The sequence below is a fragment of the Neltuma alba genome, unplaced genomic scaffold (genome assembly GCF_004799145.2).
Source record: "Neltuma alba isolate B1F8T4 unplaced genomic scaffold, ASM479914v2 tig00011574_pilon, whole genome shotgun sequence".
NCBI lineage: Eukaryota > Viridiplantae > Streptophyta > Magnoliopsida > Fabales > Fabaceae > Neltuma > Neltuma alba.
The window spans coordinates 588078-612415 of NW_021636228.1; the positions used below are offsets into that span (position 1 = coordinate 588078).

Sequence of the window (24338 nt, forward strand, 5' to 3'; positions counted from 1 at the left end):
TCACCAATGGGGGATGGGTTGGATATTTCTAAACCCGTCCAAAATTCCATTTCATGGGCGTCTCTTTTTGGGCCTATAATGGAGATTCCTCTTTCATGTCAATTATGTGATTAAAAAAATAAATGGAACTCGCTCTATCAGTTGCAGTTAATTTATAACACAAATATTTCGGCCAAAAAATTATAACTACAATAAAATCTACCAATTAAATTTAAAAAAATTAAGGGGAACCGTTGAACTGGTAAAATACAATTTTTAAAGAGAAAATAATTTTTAAAAAAAGAAAATTATAAAATCCTAAATCAGGTATTTTCATAAAAATATATTGTTATATACTAGCTTCGGTCCTAATTATAAGAGCTAGTTGACTAATTTGAGGAGATTAAGGACGTAAGTTAAATTAGTTATTTGTAATAAATAGATATTTTTTTTCTAAAATATTCTTGCTAATTGAATGTATCGGCTAGAACTATAATTATTAGAAAGACTATCTTGAAAAAAATATATAAATATTAGAGACAAAGTGGATTGGAGTTTTATATTTATGACCAAAATAAAAGTCAAACAAGGTCTTATAATAAGAACTGTAGGTAGTATAAGTCAATCGTTATAAAAAAAACCTGTTAAAGTGTTGTGAACAATGTTGATTTAGGATTTTGCACATTATCCCATTTTTAAGACTCGAAATGGATAACGTGAATGTAGCATACGTCGAATGATGGAAAGTAGGCATAGCAACTAAGCTACCTTTTATTTTTGGCCAGAGCGGTTAAATTACTCGAAACTAATTCAGTTAGTTTTATTTAGAAAATTAAATTACATTTTCGCATAGATTATCTAATTTAAGAGTAAAATTAATTTGGAAGATTATGAATAGGTTTTTTTTACCAGTGAACATTAATATAAAATATAATATATATCACAAGCTACCAAGTATATACAGTTCATAACACAAAATGCAACTTCAATTATGAGTAAATATTTAATTGAATGCTAGATCCGCTGTGATTTTTCTTTTTGTCAAAGAACCATTCCGAAATTTAAAATGTTCATAAAACTGTGAGCGTCCACATTCAGTGCTGGTGCTCATCACCTGATGAGCAATCTAGGCCGTCTAGATTTAATATTTTTAAATAATTATTTAAAAATAGGAAAAATTATATTTTTAAAGAATGATAGTTAAGAGATTATCTTTATTTTTTATCATATACCTATTAAAATAATTATTTTAAAAAAATAAAAATAAAATTAAATGTAGACCGTCCAGATCTGATGAGCATTGGGTGCTCATCAAAACTGATGAGCACCCAATGCAAATCCTATAAAACTATTAGTAGAAAGAATAAAACAGTTAACCCCCGGGGGGGAAAACATAGTGAATGAATCTCCATATTTACTAATGGAATATAAATCAAAATGAAAAGTACTACCTGCAATGCTTGATATAAGAGCTAATTAGTTAATTTGGATAGATTAAAAAGTTTGTTAAATTAGTTATTTGTAATAAATAAGTTCTATTTTTCCTAAAATACCCGTACTAATCGTGTGTGTTAGTTAGAACTACTATTTGATAGAATCTTTAACATGTGTAACTACTACAAGAACTAATTTCAAAAAATAGATAAATATAAGAGGCAAAGTAAATTGAGAGTCTTATATTTAAAACCAAATTGAATTTCAAAATAAAGTAAAGTAAAGTAGTTGGTAAAAAGAGTATGGTAGGTGCCAGGTAACATTATTAATTAGTTCCTCAATCCTTAACACCATATATTTCTGTCAGCCAACGTAATTCGCTTCACTGATGCAAAAAACTAACCTACAGACAGATACAATTAATATATCCACTTTTTCAATTTCATTTTCTAATCACTATTGCATGCAGGTCATTTGATAATAATAACAAAAAAATGTTATTCAATCTATTTGTCCAAATCAAAATCTTTTCCGATCACCAATAATAAAATATCCTATTTATTTGCTCATGGGAAGTTGGAAGAAATGGAGCTTCTAACTATATATGTACCTATCGATCTGAACTTATATACCAACCAAGTGTTCTGCTTCTCTCCCACCATTATAAAACGGCCAAAGCTTCATGTAATTCTCTCACAGCCAAACACAACACTCGATTCACCATCATCAACTTTACCAGTCAGTAACACATTGTCACTTAGAAAAGCATTGTTCTTCAAATCAGTCAAACCAATATGACAATACAAAACTCATTGTTCTTCGTCTTTGTTCTAATCATAGGTGCATTCTATTCCTCCACCACCTCAGCCCAGCTATCTCCGGCAGCGTCTCCGCCGGCTTCAACATCACCGGTGTCGACTCCAACAGCGCCACCAGCTGCTGCCCCTCGACTGAATACAGTTCCTTTGGTACCTGCTTCACCCAATGGAGCCCGACACCGGCCATACCCAAGCTCCCACCATTGATATGGTGCAAATTCTGAGGAAAGCCAAGAGATTCTCTGTCTTGATACGGTTGCTGAAGACAACCCAATTAATCAACCAACTCAACTCACAGCTCACAACTTCCGGCTCCTCCGGCGGATTGACCGTTTTTGCGCCGGAGGATAGTGCCTTCTCCAAGCTCAAACCGGGGTTCTTGAACTCCCTTGGTGACAGGCAAAAGGTGGAGCTTCTTCAGTTCCACACCATCTCTTCCTTCGTTTCCATCTCCAACTTCGATACTCTCACCAACCCAGTTCAGACCCAGGCCGGCGATGACCCAAAGAGGCTCCAACTCAACGTCACAACAGATGGTGGAAGCCGAGTGAGCATGACCACCGGCGCGGTTAACGGCACCGTGACGGGCACCGTATACACAAATAACAAGCTCGCCATATATCAGGTGGATAAAGTGCTTCTTCCACTTGACTTCGTGCTTCCTAAGGCAGCTCCGGCACCTTCGCCAGCGGTGGCAGCGAAAGCAGATTCGCCTAAATCTGATAACACCAAGTCGTCTTCTGCAAATGAGAATGAAGATAGTGATGACAACGCCAATAAGGCCCATACTGTGGAAGCCTCTGCAGGTTCTGTGAATGTTCATGCAGCGATGATACCTCTTGTTATTGTATCAATGGCGTTTCTCGGTGGAGCCATGATATGAAGTGGCCAGAAGGGGAGATGCAAGATTTCAATCATTTTGTTTTGATATTTGGTTAATGTTGTGGGACATTTCTTTTTTGTTTATTTTTCATTTTGATGAGTGGTAATTAATTACTTTTTATTGTATTATTTATTATTGTGGTGAAATTATAAAACCTTTTTTTTCGTAATTTTAATTATTAACCAAGAATTTGGTAGATTGTCAAAGTATATTTACTTCCGCGTTCCAGATAAAAAGAAGCATATTTTATGAGCAAGGAATTGAAGATGAATGCTCCGTTCTGTGGTGAATTAAAAAAAATGACTGAATTCTGTTTTCACTGCTTCTTCTGTTTTATTTAATAATCTCGTTAATTTCTTCCCTCGTCCTCATATTTCTCATATTTATTATACTTTGTAGAGTACTCTTTTATTTCTTAATATCATTTTGCCTTATTATCAAAAAGAATGAATGAATTATAATTAAGATCAGAGACGGAGAAGGAAATATGCATGAATAAATCGTTTTAGCAAAAATGACAGAGGAAATATAGGGGAAGATGAAGGTCGAAAACCTAAAAAGGGTCATACAGTTCACCAAAATAAAAAAATAAAAGGGTCACAGAAAAATAAAAAATGAAGAAGCCATAGAGAAAAAGATCACATAATTTCTTCACACCTTCTAGGTGATGCGGACGCTCATAATACAATCCAACTTTGTTTTATTACCTTCTAATGACTTGGGTTTCTTTAATTTCTTGATCAATTCCTTCCCCAGCCATGTTTTCGATTCATCAAGTCAATACTTAAATTAGCTAAATAGACTTTATCCCTCAAAGTATTACCAAGACACTGATTAATTTTAGCAACACCGTAACTATGTGCGAGAGTAAAATTTTAGCCTAATCAATGGTGTCAGGCTCAAATCATAGGCATATGCAGCCTTTTTATGCATGATGATGTAAAATTAAAAAACTAAAAACATGCAATCTTGAAAGATATAGGAAGAATTACGATTGAATCGGTGCTCATTACTTTGATTAGCATCTTAAGTTTATCACATCTGAATCGTCTATACATTATTTGGATGGGTTGGATTTTATTTTTTTTATTTATTCAAAATAATTATTTTAATATATATAGAATTTGAAATAGAGATAATCTCTTAATTATCATTCTTTCAAAAAATAATTTTTTATTTAAAAATAATTAATTAAAAATTTTAAATATGTACCATTCAAATTAAATATAGACAATCCAAATGAGATGAGTTTAGGATACTCATCAAAGTGATAAGTACTGAAACTAGTTCCAATTACAATCTGGTTTCAAGAAACGAATTTAATTGCCCTAGAGTCTATTAATAATTGAAGAGCATGCAATGACAAAGTTGAAGATATGGAGAATAACAATAAATTCATTTTAGTTACTTATCATTGAGATTTCTTGAGAATTAAAGTCCTGTTTAGTACAAATTATTAAAAATCAAGGACAAGGGTTAGGATTACAATTGAAAAAAATCATTACAATGAGATTTAACATGAGTAATTGCTTGTTACGTGAGATTAGATACCACAGAAGTGGGATTGGAGAATACCACCTCTTCTCATGGTATTCTCTAATCCCACATATATGGATTTGGCTAATTCCATATACCAAGTAATTTATTATGCTAAATACTCTTTTAGTAGATTTTTTCAATTTCAATCTTAATTTCTATCCTTAATTTTTAATACTTCCTACCAAACAGACATAAATTGCTTTATTGGGACCTAATGGGGGTTGAAGTTATTGGGAGCGGAGGAAAAAGGAACTATGAACTTCCCCAGTAATTATAGATAAGGTAAACATGAGCGAAAGAATCTCTTATCATTTAAGGAACATCCTAAATAATTAAGGTGAATCCTATTTTTATGTATTCTTTTCACTAAATGGGAAAAATAAAATTTCTATATAATTTAAGCAGACAAGAAGCAACAATTCAAAAAATTTAAGACAGAGTAACATCCATCCGATCTCTTTTGAGCAGATTGATGTAAATATTCAACCTATACACTTCTAAAAAATATATATGGCCACACCCTCTGAGATTGCTACACTTCAAATTAAATTATATGAATCCGAAGTGATGGTAACCTAGCTTGTGAAAGCCAAATAGTTGAATGATGTATATATACCTTCGGTTCTATATTATATCACCAACAATTAATGTAAAACATACCTTTCCATGATAGGTAAGGAGACAAGCTCGTAGGAAATTGGAATTTGGAACTATACATTTCATAAAATCATTTTCTTCCCAACTAAACCAACCAAATAGTACCATCCTCACCAGTCCCATTGACAACTTCCACTATATAATAAGCCATGTATTCTTCCTTTATCATCACAACAGAGCAAGTTCTTCTCCTCACTGATCTCTTGTGTGCACTCTCACTCACATTTCCTCCTAAACATAATATAGTCACAATGCAAGAATCCTTCATCTTCACCACTATTCTGGTATTAGTTACCTTCTATTCCACCTCCACTTCAGCACAATCTTCACCGGTTCAGGCTCCGGCGGCCACGCCACCTGCAACTCCGCCCACCGCGGCGGCACCTGGACTCAATACGGGTCCCTTGGTACCTGCTTCACCCAATGGTGCCCCCACACCTGCCATCCCCAAACGTCCTTCAATTGACATCGTTCAAATTCTGGGGAAGACAAAGAGATTCTCTGTTCTTATTAGGCTGATGAAGACAACACAACTCATCAACCAACTTAACTCACAGCTCATGACCTCGGGCTCCGGTGGCCTCACCATTTTCGCCCCTGAAGACAGTGCATTCTCCAAACTCAAACCAGGGTTTTTGAACTCCCTCAATGACAGGCAAAAGGTCGAGCTTCTTCAGTTCCACATCATCTCTTCCTTCATCTCCATCTCCAACTTTGATACCCTCACCAACCCCGTTCAGACTCAGGCCGGCGATGACTCCAGAAGGCTCCAACTCAACGTCACAACTTACGGCGGCAACCAAGTGAGCATGACCACCGGTGCCGTTAACGCCACAGTGACCGGCACTGTGTACACAGACAACAAGCTCGCCGTATATCAAGTGGACAAGGTTCTTGTTCCACTAGATTTTGTGCTTCCTAAGGCTCCAGCACCTTCGCCCGCGGTGGCAACGAAGGCAGATTCGCCTAAACCTGATAATACCAAGTCGGGCGGGTCTGCAAATGAGAGTGAAGGTGGTGATGATAACGCCAACAACAAGGCCAACACTGTGGAATCCTCTGCAGGTTCTGTGAGTTTCCACGCGGAGACGGTACCTCTTGTTCTTGGGATTGCGTTTCTGGGCGGAGCCATGATGTGAAAATGAAAGCTGATTCAAGAATAATTCGATCATTTTTTTTTTTTTGCTATTTGGTTGTTACTGGGTTGCATTTATTTTATGTCTCGCTTTCAATTTGATAAGTTGAAGTTATATTTTGATTTGTTATTTATTATTTGTTATCAAACAATTAAATTTGGTTGTACTTGGAAATACCAGAACTTAGTGGGCTTGTTGTTCTCCTACCATGTTATTTCTATATGGTTGCTTTATATATACAAAATAAAAAAGACTCATACAAAAATCTTATATATATTTTAACAATCTAAAAATAATTTAATATTGTGGAACTTAACATTGCAAGATCGACCTTAAAGATCATTTTTGCTTTCCATATTTTGGAGAAGATGGGAGGGAGGGAATAAAGAGGACAAGTGATTAATTTCATAAGAACAATAAGAACCTCACTATTTTTAGGAAAACATTTACCTATAACAAAACTTATTATTTTACCTAGCTATAACAAATCTTAAGTTTAATTCTCCCTATTTTTTAAGAACAAAGTTATGAAGAAAACATGTAGCATCCATATTTTCCCCCTATTTTCTCTCTCCCATTTTTCTCTCATGTAATTCCGATCTCGCTCCTGTATATTTATTCCCCTTCAACTTTCTCTTCACCGTACTCTACTTCCCTCCCAACATCTAAGCACAAGGTCAAAATTTCTCGTGATTAGCTCCTTTTCTGGCACAACTCAAGTTAAATTGTTGTGTTGACCAACAAATTAAAGTTAGATTATTGCAATCCATTAAGAAGTAATACAAGGTCCGGTGTGAAGGTCACTTCTGGTTTCAGATTAGATTTCAGTACTTGTATAAAATAAATTTAAAGATATTAACAATTGATCAATCAATTCACATACAAGGTTGAATTTCAGTTATATTCATTTGTATCTGATAGTCTCACAGGTTCTTTGGCACCGGTTTATTAATTTGGTTGTGATTCTTTTATTCTACCAATTTGACACATACGCCCAGCTGGCTCATCCCTTAATCCTAATTAATTACGTCATCCTCCAATTAACAATTTGCTTTATTTCATTATCCTCTGATTGATTGATGGAGATGTTCGGCCATATACACATCTAAAATGACCACCTTCTGATATCACATTTCACATTATATGTATCACAGTGATATCATTCGATATGAAAGCCCATCTTTAGTCACTATCTCATTTCTAGTAATTATCACTAGTCATTTCTGGGGTAGGCAAGGAGATTAATTATTAGCCAAAAAATTGGAATTAATAGTAATACATTTTCTTGCCAACTAGTTAAATCCTCATTATCCTTCATATCCACAAGCTCAGCTCTATATAAAAAGCCATGCCTCGTTCCCTTTTCGTCACAACATAGTCATCAAACAGAGTAAGTTCCTCCCCTCACTCTTGTGTACAATATCAGTACCCAAACTTGTTCATAAATTTCCCAAACCATCTTATATTAAGTTCTTATACCCAACGAAAGCAAAACAAAAAACAAAACAAAAAGGTCAAAATGCAAGAATCAATTATCTTTACCGCCACTCTATTATTAGTCACCGTCTTCTTTTCCACCACCTCTTCAGCCCAGCTGTCACCAATTCAGGCTCCCATGGCATCATCTCCAACAGTCCCACCGATGCCTCCGGCCACTGCATCAGCGCGTGGTGGTCTCAATACGGTTCCCTCACAGTGTGTTCGGCTCAAAAAAAGGGGAGAGGAGGGGAGAGGAGAAGAGAGATTTTAATGGAGGGAAAAAAGAAGAAGAGGGTGCAGAGGAATTTTAATATTATCTTTTTCAGATTGATGAGAAAAGAGAGGAGGGGAAGAATTGTTTATGATAGGATATATGATCTAATAAGCGTACAACAATTACAATCCTTTCCTCACGTGATATAAGATTAAAAGGGTAATATATGGATATTAAAAACTAACTATAAAAAAATTAGTCAGGGTAAGCTAAAATATTGCTATTTTTCCTCCCACCAATTTGGACAGGGGAGGGTTATGAGGGGAGAGAAGGGAAAATCTTTTAAAAAATTTCCTTCCCTCCTAAAAATTTCAGCAATCCAAACAGGAGAAGGGGAGCAAAGTTCCTCCTACCACCTCTCTTCCCCTCCTCTTCCTCACACTAAACAAGCTCTTGGTACCTTATTCACCCTATGGACCCCCCTGCGGTCGCCCCCAAACGTCCCACCATTGAAATAGTTCAAATTCTGAGGAAGGCCGAGAGATTCTCTGTCCTTATTAACCCAACTGATCAACCAACTCAACCTTCAGCATATGACCTCAGTCTCCGGTGGACTCACCATTTTCGCCCCTGAAGATAGTGCCTTCTCCAAACTCAAACCAGGGTTCTTGAACTCCCTCAATGACAGGCAAAAGGTGGAACCATCTCTTCCTTCCCTCTCCAATTTCGATACTCTTACCATCCATTCCCGTTCAGACTCAGGCCGGCGATGACCCCAATAGGTTTCAACTGAACGTCACAACTTACAGCGGTAGCCAAGTGAGCATGACCAATGGAGCTGTTAACGCCACCGTGACCGGCACCGTGTATGCAGACAACAAGCTTGCAATCTATCAGGTTGAGAAGGTTCTTCTTCCGCTGGACATCGTACTCCTAAGGCTCCAGCACCTTCGCCGGCCGTGGCAGCGAAAGCGAATTCTCCTAAATCTGAGAGTTCCAAGTCGGGATCTGCAAATGAGAGTGAGGATGGCAATGACGAGGCTAATAATTGAGACCAATATTGTGGAAGCCTCCGCTGGTTCTGTTAGCTTCCTTGCCGATATACTCCTCCGGTCCTAATTATAAGACCCAATTGACTTATTTGAGGAGATTAAGGAAGTAAGTTAAGTTGGTTATTTATAATAAATAAGTGTTGTTATTCCTAAAATATCCTTGCTAATTAAGTATATTGGCTAAAACTATCATTATTAGAAGGATTATCCTGGAAAAAAATGCATAAATATAAGAGAGAAAATGGATTGGGTCTTATAATTAGGACCAAATAAAAAGTCAAATTGGGTCTTATAATAAGGACCGGAGGAGTATTACCTATTAGATCAATTTTGTTTTGTTTCGCTCTTTGATTTTGGTTGTTGTTGAGTTGCATTTGTGGTGTCTCTTTTGTGAGGATATGGAATTACTTTTTGGTTTGTTATCTATATCAAACAATAATAAAAGTTTGGAATTACTTGTTTTCATAAAAAGTCTGTTTCAGAGTTTGGAATTAATTACATTTTGAGTATTGTTACCAAGTTGATAGTGCATTGACCTAATAGGCTTGTATTCCGTAACTTAGACCTCTCTGTTCACAAAAAGGAAAAAAAAAAAAACAGAGAGAAATAATTCTATAATTGTCTATTTAGTTACTGTTCTAAAAGAAATAATCGCTAGATCAGGTCCTTCTCTGATAAATAAAAAGTATATAACGTCTTCCCCTAGAGGCATGGATAGACATAACGAAGACACAAAAGGGTGCTTCACTCTAAATTACAAATTTTTATTTTAAAATTTGTTTAATTTTATTATTTGTTGGAAAAAAACCCCAATTTACATAGTTCTTCATTTCATGCCCCTCATATGTTGATGTCTAACTCCACTTTGGATAGAGAAGCTGTTGAGATTATAAGTCGCAGAACCAATACATCAAGAAGCCACTTTTTAAGAAGGATCCCTCTATGCAATTACTTGCTCAAGCCTAATAAATTAACAAAAGAAATCCCCAAATATCAACAACCATATAAAATTATTTGCGAATTCATTGATAAAATTCCCGACTTAAAGCTCAAAACTGTAATAGTTTAGTTTCAAAACCACGTTTCTAACTTCAGAAAGAAGAGCATCATTTTATAATTTCAAAGAGGATGATTATCCAATAAAACCATTAATAATATCTCAGGTCTTAATTATAAGACCTTGTTTATAGACTGCAAATGAAGTCTTATAATTAAATTAAGACCAAATGTAATATGACATTTCCTTAGTAATTAAATTACGGCCCCCTCCTCTATAATCCTTTCCATTAAAAACTTTCCAGCATTTCTGAGCATACACTCTTTGTCAAGATAACCTCCTTGTTGCCCCGCTCTCCGGATGATGCAACTCTCTATGCATTTTAATCTACTAAATATGTATGTCATTTAGTTAAAATGATGCTCAAAATGAATTTATATATACTGTTACAACATCTTATACTTTTTAATATTTTTTGCTCATGATTGATTATATTGATTACAAGAAAATAAGCTGACCTTTCTTTCTCATTGAATGGCTAGGGACTCATAAATGAAGAAATTATGATGAGAGTTAGGAGTATGCACTATCAGGTGTAAGGCTACAATATTAATATTCCTTGATCCTAATTGTCACTCCCACTTAAGAAACTAACAATTTGATTGATGCAAATATATTCAACCTATACACACATTCCCTTTAGCATTATATATTACATATTCATGCATCCCAATTATATTGATGTTGATAGTCCCTTTGATGTGAAATCCAAGTAGTTCACTGATGTATCCCTCTGGTTCCCGCACCGATCTATCATCTCAAATATCCAACAATCAGTTACCAATAATGCACCAAATATCTTTCCACGATAGGTGAGGAGATTCATTATTAACTGTAAAGTTGGAAATGTACCTTTTCATTAATCATTTTCATCGATCCCTAGCTACTATGATGGACGATAAGGACCAAAACTGGTTGCTAATATTACCACTCACACGCTCTCAATTATAAAATGTTCCCATATCTTCTCCTTTCCTCCTCACAACAAAATTATATATCGCACACAGCAAGTTAGTTCTTCCACTGGCTCTTGTGTACCCTATCCCTTAAACTTCTTCATCAAATTCACAAGCCAATCTAAAAAATTTCATATCCAACAAAGACAAACAAGTCAGAATGCAAGGATCCTTTGCCTTCACCTCGCTTCTACTACTTACCTTCTTCTATTCCACCACTGCACAGTTATCACCACTTCAGGCTCCGGCTGCATCACCTCCGACGGCTTCACCGACGACTCCAGCAGCTGCACCAGCGCCGGGACTCAATAAGGTTCCTCTGGTACCCGCTTCACCCAATGGAGCTCCGACACCCATCATGCCCAATGTTCCCTCCATTGACATTGTGCAAATTCTAGGGAAGGCCAAGAGATTCACTGTTCTGATACGGTTGCTGGAGACAACCCAATTGATCAACCAACTTAACTCGCAGCTCATGACCTCAGGCTCCGGTGGACTCACCATTTTCGCCCCTCAAGATAGTTCCTTCTCCAAACTCAAACCAGGGTTCTAAACTCCCTCAATGACAGGCAAAAGGTCGAGCTTCTTCAGTCCCACACCATCTCTGCCTTCATCTCCATCTCCAACTTCGATACTCTGACCAACCCAGTTCAGACTCAGGCCGGCGACGACCCAAAAAGGCTCCAACTTAACGTCACAACTGGCAGCGGCAGCCGAGTGAGCATGATGACCGGCGCCGCCAACGCCACCGTGACGGGCATATTGTACACAGACAACAAGCTCGCCATTTATCACGTGGACAAGGTGCTTCTTCCACTTGACACTGTGCTTCCTAAGGCCCCAGCTCCTTCGCCGGCGGTGGCAGCCAAAGCAGATTCGCTTAAATCTGATAACACCAAGTCGGGATCTGCAAACGAGGGTGAAGATGGTGGTGATAACGCCAACAAGGCCAATAATGCGGAAGCCTCCGCAGGTTCTCTGAGTTTCCAAGCAGAAATGATGCTATCGTTCTCGGGGTTGCGTTTCTTTGCGGAGCCATGATATAAAGTAGCAGATGATCCAAGAGTTGCATCTGTATTTGCCATTCTTTGGTTATCGTTGCGTTGCGGCGCATTTCTTTATGTTTTTTTTTTTTTCCATTTTGAAGAGTTGTAATATTTTTTTATTTCGCTTCTATTATGGTCAAATGATAAAAGCTGTTTGCTAAATTTTTCTTCCTTCTTGTTACCTATTGGCAACCTACGGTGCAAGGCCCAAAACCCTACCTGTTTTTCGTTTTACTTTACCTTCAAGGAATAGTCCAGAATAGTCCAGCGTTTAATACGGGATGAAGCATATGATTGTCAGGTTAGTTGAATGCTATTAATCAAAATAATAATTCTCTATTGTTAACAATAGGACCCGGAGACTTCTTGGTTCATCATGTTATTATTCTAGGTTTACATACAACTACATTGATTTTAATAAAAGGTGTTGAAGTTATTGGGAGCGGAGGAAAAAGGAACTATGAACTTCCCCAGTAATTATAGATAAGGTAAACATAAGCGAAAGAATCTCCTATCACTGAAGGAAAATCCTAAATAATTAAGGTGAATCCTACTTTTATTTATTTTCAAATAAATTTTTATATAATTTAACCACACAAGAAACAACGATTCAAAATATCTAAGACAGAGTACCATCCATCCGATCCCTTTCGAGCAGATTGATTTAAATATTCAACCTATATACTTCTGAAAAATATGTATAGCCACACCTTTTGAGATTGCTCCATCTCAAATTATATGAATCCAAACTGATGGTAACCTAGCTCCAATGTGAAAGCCAAATAGTTGAATGATGTATATATACCTTAGGTTCTATATTATATCACCACCAATTAATGTAAAACATACCTTTCCATGATAGGTAAGGAGACACATTTGTAGGAATTTGGAATTTCGAGCTATACATTTCATAAAATCATTTTCTTCCCAACTAAACCAACCAAATAGTACCATTTTCACCAGTCCCATTCACAACTTCTACTATATAATAAGCCATGTATTCTTCCTTTATCATCACAACAGATCAAGTTCTTCCCCTCACTGATCTCTTGTGTGCGCTATCACTCACATTTCCTCTTAAACATAGTATACTCACAATGCAAGAATCCTTCATCTTCACCACTATTCTCCTATTAGTCACCTTCTATTCCACCTCCACTTCAGCACAATCTTCACTGGTTCAGGCTCCGGCAGCCACGCCACCTGCAACTCCGCCCGCTGCGGCGGCACCTGGACTCAATACGGGTCCCTTGTTACCTGCTTCACCCAATGGTGCCCCCACACCTGCCATCCCCAAACGTCCTTCAATTGACATCGTTCAAATTCTGGGGAAGGCAAAGAGATTCTCTGTTCTTATTAGGCTGATGAAGACAACACAACTCATCAACCAACTCAACTCGCAGCTCAGGACCTCGGGCTCCGGTGGACTCACCATTTTCGCACCTGAAGACAGTGCCTTCTCAAAACTCAAGCCAGGGTTCTTGAACTCCCTCAACGACAGGCAAAAGGTCGAGCTTCTTCAGTTCCACACCATCTCTTCCTTCATCTCCATCTCCAACTTTGATACCCTCACCAACCCAGTTCAGACTCAGGCCGGCGATGACTCCAGAAGGCTCCAACTCAACGTCACAACTTACGGCGGCAACCGTGTGAGCATGACCACCGGTGCCGTTAACGCCACAGTAACCGGCACTGTGTACACAGACAACAAGCTCGCCGTATATCAAGTGGACAAGGTTCTTCTTCCACTAGATTTTGTGCTCCCTAAGGCTCCAGCACCTTCGCCGGCCGTGGCAGCGAAGGCAGATTCGCCTAAATCTGATAACACCAAGTCGGGCGGGTCTGCAAATGAGAGTGAAGATGGTGATGATAACGCCAACAATAAGGCCAACACTGTGGAATCCTCTGCAGGTTCTGTGAGTTTCCACGCTGAGATGGCACCTCTTGTTCTTGGGATTGCGTTTCTGGGCGGAGCCATGATGTGAAAATGAAAGCTGATTCAAGAATTCGAATCGATTTTTTTTTTTTGGCTATTTGGTTGTTACTGGGTTGCATTTATTTTATGTCTTGCTTTCATTTTGATGAGTTGAAGTTACATTTTGATTTGTTATTTATTAGTTATCAAACAATTAAACTTGGTTGTACTTGGAAATACCAGACTTAATATGCTGGTTGTCCTCCTGCCGAGTTATTTCTATATGGTTGCTGTATATGTACAAAAAGGCGCATGCAAGAATCTTTTTTTTTTTTTTTTTAACAATATAAAAATAATTTAATATTGTGGAACTTAACATTGCAAGATCGGCCTTAGAGAGATCATTTTTGCTTTCCATATTTTGGAGAAGATGGGAGGCAGGGAATAAAGGGGGAGAGAAAAGTGATTACTTTCATAAGAACAATAAGAACCTCACTATTTTTAGAAAATATTTACCTGTAACAAAACTTATTATTTTACCTAGCTATAACAAATCTTAGTTTATATAATTTATCCAATTTTTTTAGAATAATTTTTATAAAATGATTTCACGGAATTTTAAAATAATATAAAATTTGAAAATATATAACATTATCAAATAATAAAGAGCATGAGAAACACTAGAGAAAGAAAGAGCATAGAAAGGGAGTATGAAAATGGGAAAAAAACTGATGAGATAATTATAAATGGAGAGTTTAATTCTCCTCTTCTTCTTTTTTCTCCCCAAACAATTCTCCCTATTTTTTAAGAACAAAGTTATGAAGAAAACATGTAGCATCCATATCTTTCCCCCTATTTTCTTTCTCCCATTTTTCTCTCATGTAACTCCGATCTCCCTTCTATATACCCCCTCAACTTTCTCTTCACCGTACTCTACTTCCCTCCCAATATCTAAGCACAAGGTCCAAATTTCTTGTATGCATTGAAAACAGAGCATGCATCTCCCACGCGTTATTAGTTCCTTTTCTGGCATAACTCAAGTTAAATTGTTGTGTTGACCAACAAATTAAAGTTAAATTATCGCAATCCATTAAGAAGTAATAAAAGGTCTGGTGTGAAGGGCACTTCTGGTTTCAGATTAAATTTCAGTACTTGTGTAAAAGAAAATTAAAGATATGAACAATTGATCAATCAATTGCTTCACTTACATCGTACATCTCCAAAAAAAAATTATTTTGAACTATTTTAGAGGTGAACCAGTCTTACAATATTGTAGATTCATTTATCATCTGTGTAAGAGAAATTAAATAGTTACTTTACTTAAATTTTAGATCACAAATTAATGTATTATGAGATCGAGATGAATGTTGCGAAGGCTCCATCACGTTTAGAGAAAGGAACTGGAAAGTGAAAGAATAAGAAATATAGATGCAATTCACATACAAGGTTGAATTTCAGTTATATTCATTTGTATATATTAGTCTCACAGGTTCTTTGGCACCAGTTTATTAATTTCGTTGTGATTCTTTTATTCTACCAATTTGACACATACGGCCAGCTAGCTCATCCCTTAATCCTAATTAATTACCTCACCCTCCAATTAACAGTTTGCTTAATTTCATTATCCTCTGATTGATTGATGGAGATGTTCGGCCTATATACACATCTAAAATGGCCACCTTCTGATATTACATGTCACATTATATGTATCACAGTGATATTACATTCGATGTGAAAACCCATCTTTAGTCACTATCTCATTTCTAGTAATTATCACTAGTCATTTCTAGGGTAAACAAGGAGATTAATTATTAACCAAAAAGTTGGAATTAATAGTAATACATTTTCTTCCCAACTAGTTAAACCTCATCATTGTCCCATCCTCATTATCCTTCATATCCCCAACCTCAGCTATATATAAAAAGCCATGCCTCGTTCCTTTTTCGTCACAACAAAATCATCAAATAGAGCAAGTTCCTCCCCTCACTCTTGTGTACAATGTCAGTACCCAAGCTTGGTCATGAACTTCCCAAGCCATCTTATGTTAAGTTCTTATACCCAACAAAAAGCAAAAAAAGAGAAAAGAAAAAGGGGGGTCAAAATGCAAGAATCAATTATCTTTACCGCCACTCTATTATTAGTCACCGTCTGCTTTTCCACCACCTCTTCAGCCCAGCTGTCACCAGTTCAGGCTCCGACGGCATCGTCTCCAACAGCCCCGCGGATGCTTCCGGCCCCTGCAACAGCGCCTCGTGGTCTCGATATGGTTCCCTTACAGTGTGTTTGGCTCAAAAGAGGGGAGAGGAGGAGAGAGATTTTAATGAAGGGAAAGAAAAGAGAAGGGAGCAAGGGGATTTTAATATTATCTTATTCGGATTGATGAGGAAATAGGAGAGGGGAAGGATTTTTTATGATATGATATATGATCTAATAAGCATACAAAAATTACCATCCGTTCCTCACATGATATAAGATTAAAAGGGTAATATATGGATATTAAAAACTAATTATAGGTAAATTAGTCAGAGCAAACTAAAAAACTATTATTTTCCCTCCAAATCCCTCCATTTGGGAGGGGAAGGTTCCTAGGGCAGAGGAGGGAAAATCTTTAAAAAAAATTTCTTCCCCTCCTAAAAATTTCAGCAATCCAAACAAGAGAATGGGGGCAAAGTTCCTCCTAGCTACCACATCCCTTCCCCTCTTTTTCCTCATACCAAACAAGCCCTTGGTACCTTATTCACCCTATGGACCCCCCGGCGGTCGCCCCCAAAGTCCCACCATTGAAGTAGTTCAAATTCTGAGGAAGGCCAAGAGATTCTCTGTTCTTATCAACCCAACTGATCAACCAACTCAACCCTCAGCTGATGATCTCAGGCTCCGGTGGACTCACCATTTTCGCCCCTGGAGATAGTTCCTTCTCCAAACTCAAACCAGGGTTCTTAAACTCCCTCGATGACAGGCAAAAGGTCGAGCTTCTTCAGTCCCACACCATCTTTTCCTTCATCTCCATCTCCAACTTCGATACTCTGACCAACCCAGTTCAGACTCAGGCCGGCGACGAGCCAAAAAGGCTCCAACTTAACGTCACAACTGACAGGGGCAGCCGAGTGACCATGATGACCGGCGCCGTCAACGCCACCGTGACGGGCACAGTGTACACAGACAACAAGCTCGCCATTTATCAGGTGGACAAGGTGCTTCTTCCACTTGACATTGTGCTTCCTAAGGCCCCAGCTCCTTCGCCGGCGGTGGCAGCCAAAGCAGATTCGCCTAAATCTGATAACACCAAGTCGGGATCTGCAAACGAGAGTGAAGATGGTGGTGATAACGCCAACAAGGCCAATAATGTGGAAGCCTCCGCAGGTTCTCTGAGTTTCCAAGCAGAAATGATACCTCTCGTTCTCAGGGTTGCGTTTCTTGGCGGAGCCATGATATAAAGTAGCAGATGATCCAAGAGTTGCATCTATATTTTCCACTCTTTGGTTATCGTTGCGGCGCATTTCTTTATGTTCCTTTTTTTTACCCATTTGATGAGTTGTAATATTTTTTTTTCGTTTCTATTATGGTCAAATGATAAAAGCTGTTTGGTAAATTTTTCTTCCTTCTTGTTACTTGTTGGCAACCTACGGTGCAAGGCCCAAAACCCCACCTGTTTTTCGTTTTACTTTTACCTTCAACGAATAGTCCAGCGTTTAATACGGGATGAAACATATGATTGTCAGGTTAGTTAAATGCTATTAATCAAAATAATAATTCTCTATTGTTAACAATAGGGCCCGGAGACTTCTTGGTTCATCATGTTATTATTCTAGATTTACATACAACTACATTGATTTTAGTAAAAAGTGTTTTAAATGTCCGTGGTTCGAAGTTAATGCCAGATAAAAAAAAAAATTTGGTTATAATTTTCCTTACAATAGTCCAAGACAAGGCGGCATTTGTGATATTTCAGCTTCGAACACATTTTATTTGGCAGTTTTTTTGGATGTCAAATACTATTAGATGGGTTATATACTTTTTATTGGCATCAGAAGCACATTACATTATGGCAGTTTAATTAATCTTCTACCTATTTGATGATGATTAAGAGATTATCTATGATTAAACTCTTCACAACTTATAAATGGATATATCCTTTTGGCATGAATAGTTTATCAGGGTGTGGATGTCCTTATTTGGACGTTTTGTTTGGGCTACTAGATTTATGTTCTTAATCTCCAGCCACGGATATTGGCAGGAATTTAACTACTCTATTAGGAACATAATTATGGATCAAGAAATTGTCTTCGAGATTAATTGTCACATTTATACAAACGAAGGAAGCGTAATTGAATAGCTTAATCTATTTATCACTCATAAAATTCAAGAAGTTGTTGAATTTTTAGTGTATATACTAAAATTATGTTAGTTGTAATATTATAATAATATAATGTTAGTATTATAATATCACAATACAATGATATATAATGTAACGTTAGCACACGTCAGGGAAAAAGTATTTTGGGCCTTTGTATACACACACATGCAAATGGGTCGATACTCATAGATATTACTAGATTTTTCAATTTGTTAGGCAGGACAATATTTAGATTACAGCTAAATAGACTTTTTATCCCTCAACTTAATTATTACTAAACCAAATACTCACTTAATTCACATGCTACTAAGTTACTTCATTCAATTAAATAAGATTTCATTTCTTCATTCGGAAATTGGACATTAGCATAAAAAATATTTGAAGATATGATAATAAACCAAGTAGATACATAATTTTTTTAATATATTATTCAATAGCCAATACTAATGGATCATATCCAAGCATTGTCGAAGAAAATCATCTTACATTTTCACGGGTCCAAATTGAAAACTTGTTACTTAAAATGGGGACTTGTCCTTGTCCTCGTTAATTAGGGAAAATAATTAACTTTTTTCTGATTAATTAAACGGGGACTTGTCATCTCCAATAATTAAATGAAAAAATGTTTGTAGGATAAAGGTTATAAGTATGGTAGATGTGTAAAGCTAAATATATCCCATAAGGATCCTGATTGACGCTACATTATACTTAAGAAGCTAATTACAATTGGATTGATGCAAATATTCAACCTGTACTCATCTAAAATAGCCACCCCTTGACATTATATTTCATGTTACATGCATCTCAATTGATGCTGATACTTCCTTTGTGAAAGCCAAGTTGTTGGTTGTTATCCCCAAGTATCTAACACTTAATCATCAATAATAATAATAATGTTGCATAAAGTACTTATCTTTCCAAGGGTGGGTGTGACATTGCTTCTTAACTAGAAAGTTGCAAATATACCTTTCATTATTAATCTTTTTCATCTCAACTAAACCTCTTGTTATATGGGTCTTTGTTTGATGCTCATCACAACGATAAGCATCACATATACTTATCAGTATAATGCAATCTAGATCAATCAAAATCTGATGCGAATAATTGAGATTTAAAAATTTTGATATGCAATTTTTTCAATGATAAATTTATTTTTTTAAAAAAAATTATTAGTTATAAGATTATCTTTATTTTGAATTTTGTATCTATTAAAATAAAATATTAATTAATATATATAAATTTAAATTTAATCTGGACCATTCAAAATTAATCTAGATGGTCCAAGTGAAGATGGACACTCCATCCTCATCATTGTGATGAGCATAGAATGAACTCCCCTTGTTATATTAACTCGCTATTATTGCCTCCCACACACACACCCTCATGGCCTCAACTTATAAAATCCCATATCCTTCTCCTTTCTCCTCACAACAGCAAGTTCTTCTACTCACTCTTTCTTCATCAACCTCACAAGCCATCTCAATTCTTTCATATCCAACAAAACCAAATAAGTCATTATGGACAGATCACTTGTCTTTACTTCTCTTCTACTACTTGTCACCTTCTTCCATTCCACCACCACTTCAGCGCAGCCGTGGCGCCTTCAACCTCCGGTGGGATTGCCTCTGACCTCTCCACCGGCAACCCCTGCCACTGCACCATCGCCGGGATTCAATACGGTTCCTTTGGTACCTGCTTCACCCAATGGAGCTCCGGCACCCACCGTCCCCAAAGCTCCCTCCATTGACGTTGTGCAAATTCTGAGGAAGGCCAAGAGATTCACTGTTCTGATACGGTTGCTGAAGACAACCCAATTAATCAACCAACTTAACTCGCAGCTTATGACCTCAGGCTCCGGTGGACTCACAATTTTCGCCCCAGAAGATAGTTCCTTCTCCAAACTCAAACCAGGGTTCTTGAACTCCCTCGATGACAGGCAAAAGGTCGAGCTTCTTCAGTTCCACACCATCTCTTCCTTCATTTCCATCTCCAACTTCGATACTCTAACCAACCCAGTTCAGACTCAGGCCGGCGACGACCCAAAAAGGCTCCAACTTAACGTCACAACTGACAGCAGCAGCCGAGTGAGCATGATGACCGGCGCCGTTAATGCCACCGTGACGGGCACAGTGTACACAGACAACAAGCTCGCCATATATCAGGTAGACAAGGTGCTTCTTCCACTTGACTTTGTGATTCCCAAGGCTCAGGCACCGTCCCCAGCGGCGGCAGCGGAAGCAGAATCGCCTAAATCCGGTAACACGAAGTCGGCGTCATCTGATGAGGGTGAAGATGATAACAATGAGGCTAATAAGGCCAATGAAGTGGAATCTTCTGCAGGTTCTGTGAGTTTTTGCTCAGAAATGATGCCTCTTCTTCTTGGCTTTGCGTTTCTGGGCGGATCCATCATATGAAGACTGAAGTGAAAATTTATACAAGAGTCCGATCTCGTCCGTTTCTTGGGGTTCGTTTATTTTATTTTATTTTTTATTTAAGTGATGAGAAAACTCAATTTTTTATGTTTCTTATTTATTTTATAAGTAATTAGAAATTGTAATCGACTGAACCGGATTTATGTCTGGCTATGTGTTATGACAAAAATATATCCTTCAACGCTTCAACATTTAAATTGATATATTATATTGTTGGGTTGTCATTTTGGCTATTGTTATTACATATTTGTATTTATTTTTATAGACAAAAAATGTTAGAACTTAATTTCCTTCATTTGAAATGATGATTTAAAATCCAATAATGAATCTATTCAGTGTTGTGATGATCATATTTGAGCAAAACAACTAACTATAAGGACATTGTATGTTTCTTCCCTCCATCTACGACTTCTCTACCCTATCTGGTCTACGAAAAGCAATAAATATAAACATGCTATATTTTGATATGTCATATAATAAAAACTTTAAAAAAAACAGTTTTAAATTTCTTGTTAAATAAACAGGCTCGTCTAACTTCTGTTTTTTTTTGTGCTTTGGCACTTTTTCTTCCAGTTTGATGGGCCGGCCTATCACCAGCCCTAAATTCCAACTCATTTTATCACATAAATGATAACACTCTCTCAGCTTTTTTTAATAGCTCATAGCGATCCTCCAATATAATAGAAGGTAATTCTGTTCAAGTTATCATCGGGTATTAAATATGAATATTTTATTAAATAGAGATTTAAATCTTGATTCGTCATGTTAATTTGAAATCAGATGCAATACATGGGATAGTAGAAAAAAAATCTCATTATTTGCGACTTTAAGATAGGGAAAAATTCTAATTCATTAAATCTAGCTGAAAATATTTAAATTCAAATTCATGCTTACAGTTTTAACAAATTCATAAGCAGGTCATATGGCCTAATTAGATATTTATGAATATTACTAAATGATCAGAATGTCCCTCTTTAATTAAAAAAGAAATCCTTAATTGGCCTTATGACTTTATTAGAAATTTGTTAAAAATGTAAGCCTAAATTTAGATTTAGATATTTTGACTTGATTTAATTGGAATTTTTTCTAAAGATAATATGACTTCTTTTTCCCCAAAAATTTTAGTAAATGTAGGATATTCTAATTTGGGATGTTTTCTTTTATTGAATTATGTGTTCTTTCTTTGTTCGTTTATTTATGTTTGACTTTTTTGTTTAATTTTTTTTTGAGGAACCCCTAGACTTGGTCAGATGATCAATTAATGATTTGTATAATTTTCTGCCTTTACTTATTTATTTCACATATTATGACAGCGTGACATGTAACGCATGGAAGATTATTCTAATTTTTTTAAAGTTTCTCGTAAACAAATTAATGAGGAGGTACATGTTTTAATCAATCCAGGGCCGGAGAGAATTTTTTTTCCCATCTTACTATGTTTTATATTTAAGCACACACCAAAGAGTATTCAACCAAAAAAAACAGCACAAGGAAAATAAAAGGGGGGAAAAACCTGCCTTGGCTTTTGGGCCTCATTTTGATTGTAATGATAAAGTTTAACCCATAATCTCGTTTTCAATCCAATAATCATGAAAGTAACATTTCATATATTTATTATTATTTATATAACCAATAGTTTTTGGGGTCTTAAGTTGGACATGTTTGTCTTTTCCACTATGAATAATTAATCATAACTCTTCTTCTGTAGCTATCAATATTTGTCTTCTCTACTTCTTCTTCTCCAGAGAATTTAAATTTTACTTTGATAGCTTATCATTACAAGTTAAAACATTTAATAACAAATTTTAGATTAGCCTTTCGCATTAGAGATTTTCTTCTCCCAAAAACAAAACTCAAATTCAATTTACAAAGCTTGAAACAAATTTATTAGGTGGTGATCGAGTCATGTTTAAAATTATACATACATGTGTATTTTTATTATATTAAAAATGTTAAAGTCAAGAGCATCATATTCAAGTCAAAGGGACAACACAAATGCTTTAATTGATTATGATAGGAATTTTATTTTCGTGTGGTGCATGTTAATTAGAAGAAATGTGTGATTCTGAAACCTTAGTTCGTACGTTGCAATTTGGAAGACCAAACTAGAATTAATTCGTATATTCGTCAGCCACAGCCAGTTTGAACATTAGAGTTCATATTATTTTGTTGACTTTCCTTTTCTACATTGTAATAATAATAAGCGTGTATGTGGGGGTTTACTTTTAATTATGAAACCTCAGCTTCACGTTGTGCGTTTTTCCATTTTTCATCCATGATGTTCAAGTTTTTTTGTTAGGTCTTGAATAGGATTTTTTTCCACATTAAGGTTAATTAATTAAAGTCTAGGTTCCTCATCATTATCTATTATGTTGCCTTCCAGCTCTCAGTTTGGTCCATGTTTTTTACGTTATTATCACTTATTATCACTGTTTATGCGCTTCGTTTGATTAAAAATTTAGGCATCTTAAATTTGTAGATAAACAAATAATTTTACTTATCTGGTCCCTAATATAAAACCCATTTAACTAATTTGATTAGATTGAGGAAGTTAAGTAAGTTAGTTAATTATAAAAAAAGTGACACATTTTTCCTAAAACACCATAATCATCTTTTTTAATATCCCCTCTCATTCTTCTGCTTGATTATGGTTGAGGGAGTATCTATAGGGGTAATTTAGAGAAAACTGATAAATATGAGAAATGGGTCTTATATTTAGGATCAGAACCAACTCAAGAATTGAGTCTCATATTAAGGACTGGAGGAGTATTTTTTTTTGGTAAATTATATTTAAATTTTTTTTCTTTTCACGGTAAACTAGTTTATTTCTGTTTTCGTTTATCTCATTTTGTTTTGTACATTAAACCATTACTTAAAAGGTAAAACAATATGAGAAGGGTGCAGTCTTTTTTTTTTCTTTTGGCTTTCCTATAAAAAAAAAAAGGAAGAAAGTTTTGACTTCACTTTTCTTTTCTTTTGTATTGTATTCTCCACATATAAAGGGTATTTTCTCTCATAAATTTAACATAATCTTACTTTAGAAGTAATACTAGCTACTAGACATGAAACAAACTCATAATCTTGCTTATATCATGTGTGCCTGATATTATTATCTATATTTATATATAGATGTGAAAATTGTATTGTTTATTTGATGGAGGGTGTTATAAGTCAAGAGGATATATTTAATGTGAGAGTCAAAGAAGAGAGAGTACATCATTTGAACAAGCCATTAATAATTAATTAATTAACCACTCCCTCTTTCCCACTTGGTGTGCTTCATGTGGTGCATATGGCATGATGTGTCCTATTTTAACCCTTTCTTTAGTTTTTGGGGTCAATCCCACTTTTTTCATTTTTTTCCCCTTTTTTTCGCAATCTTTT

The 24338-nt window shown here is 36.1% G+C and overlaps 3 protein-coding genes and 3 pseudogenes across 3 annotated transcripts; all 6 read left to right on the forward strand.

Moving 5' to 3' along the window:
• Positions 1-2119: 2119 nt before the first annotated feature.
• On the forward strand, positions 2120-3208 carry LOC114715067 (fasciclin-like arabinogalactan protein 12; annotated as a pseudogene).
• A 2251-nt stretch (positions 3209-5459) lies between these two features.
• On the forward strand, positions 5460-6449 carry LOC114715099 (fasciclin-like arabinogalactan protein 12). Its single transcript, XM_028899900.1, has one exon. It carries the CDS (start codon positions 5460-5462, stop codon positions 6447-6449), a length of 990 nt encoding a protein of 329 aa, XP_028755733.1.
• Positions 6450-11364: 4915 nt separating this feature from the next.
• Positions 11365-12245, forward strand: LOC114715100 (fasciclin-like arabinogalactan protein 12; annotated as a pseudogene).
• Positions 12246-13295: 1050 nt separating this feature from the next.
• LOC114715104 (fasciclin-like arabinogalactan protein 12) lies at positions 13296-14300 on the forward strand. Its single transcript, XM_028899902.1, has one exon. It carries the CDS (start codon positions 13348-13350, stop codon positions 14233-14235), a length of 888 nt encoding a protein of 295 aa, XP_028755735.1. The 5' UTR covers positions 13296-13347; the 3' UTR covers positions 14236-14300.
• A 1966-nt stretch (positions 14301-16266) lies between these two features.
• LOC114715101 (fasciclin-like arabinogalactan protein 12) lies at positions 16267-17602 on the forward strand (annotated as a pseudogene).
• A 1930-nt stretch (positions 17603-19532) lies between these two features.
• LOC114715102 (fasciclin-like arabinogalactan protein 12) lies at positions 19533-20936 on the forward strand. Its single transcript, XM_028899901.1, has 3 exons — positions 19533-19536; positions 20035-20103; positions 20233-20936. The coding sequence occupies exons 1-3, from the start codon at positions 19533-19535 to the stop codon at positions 20934-20936; spliced, it is 777 nt and encodes a 258-aa protein (XP_028755734.1).
• Positions 20937-24338: the final 3402 nt, after the last annotated feature.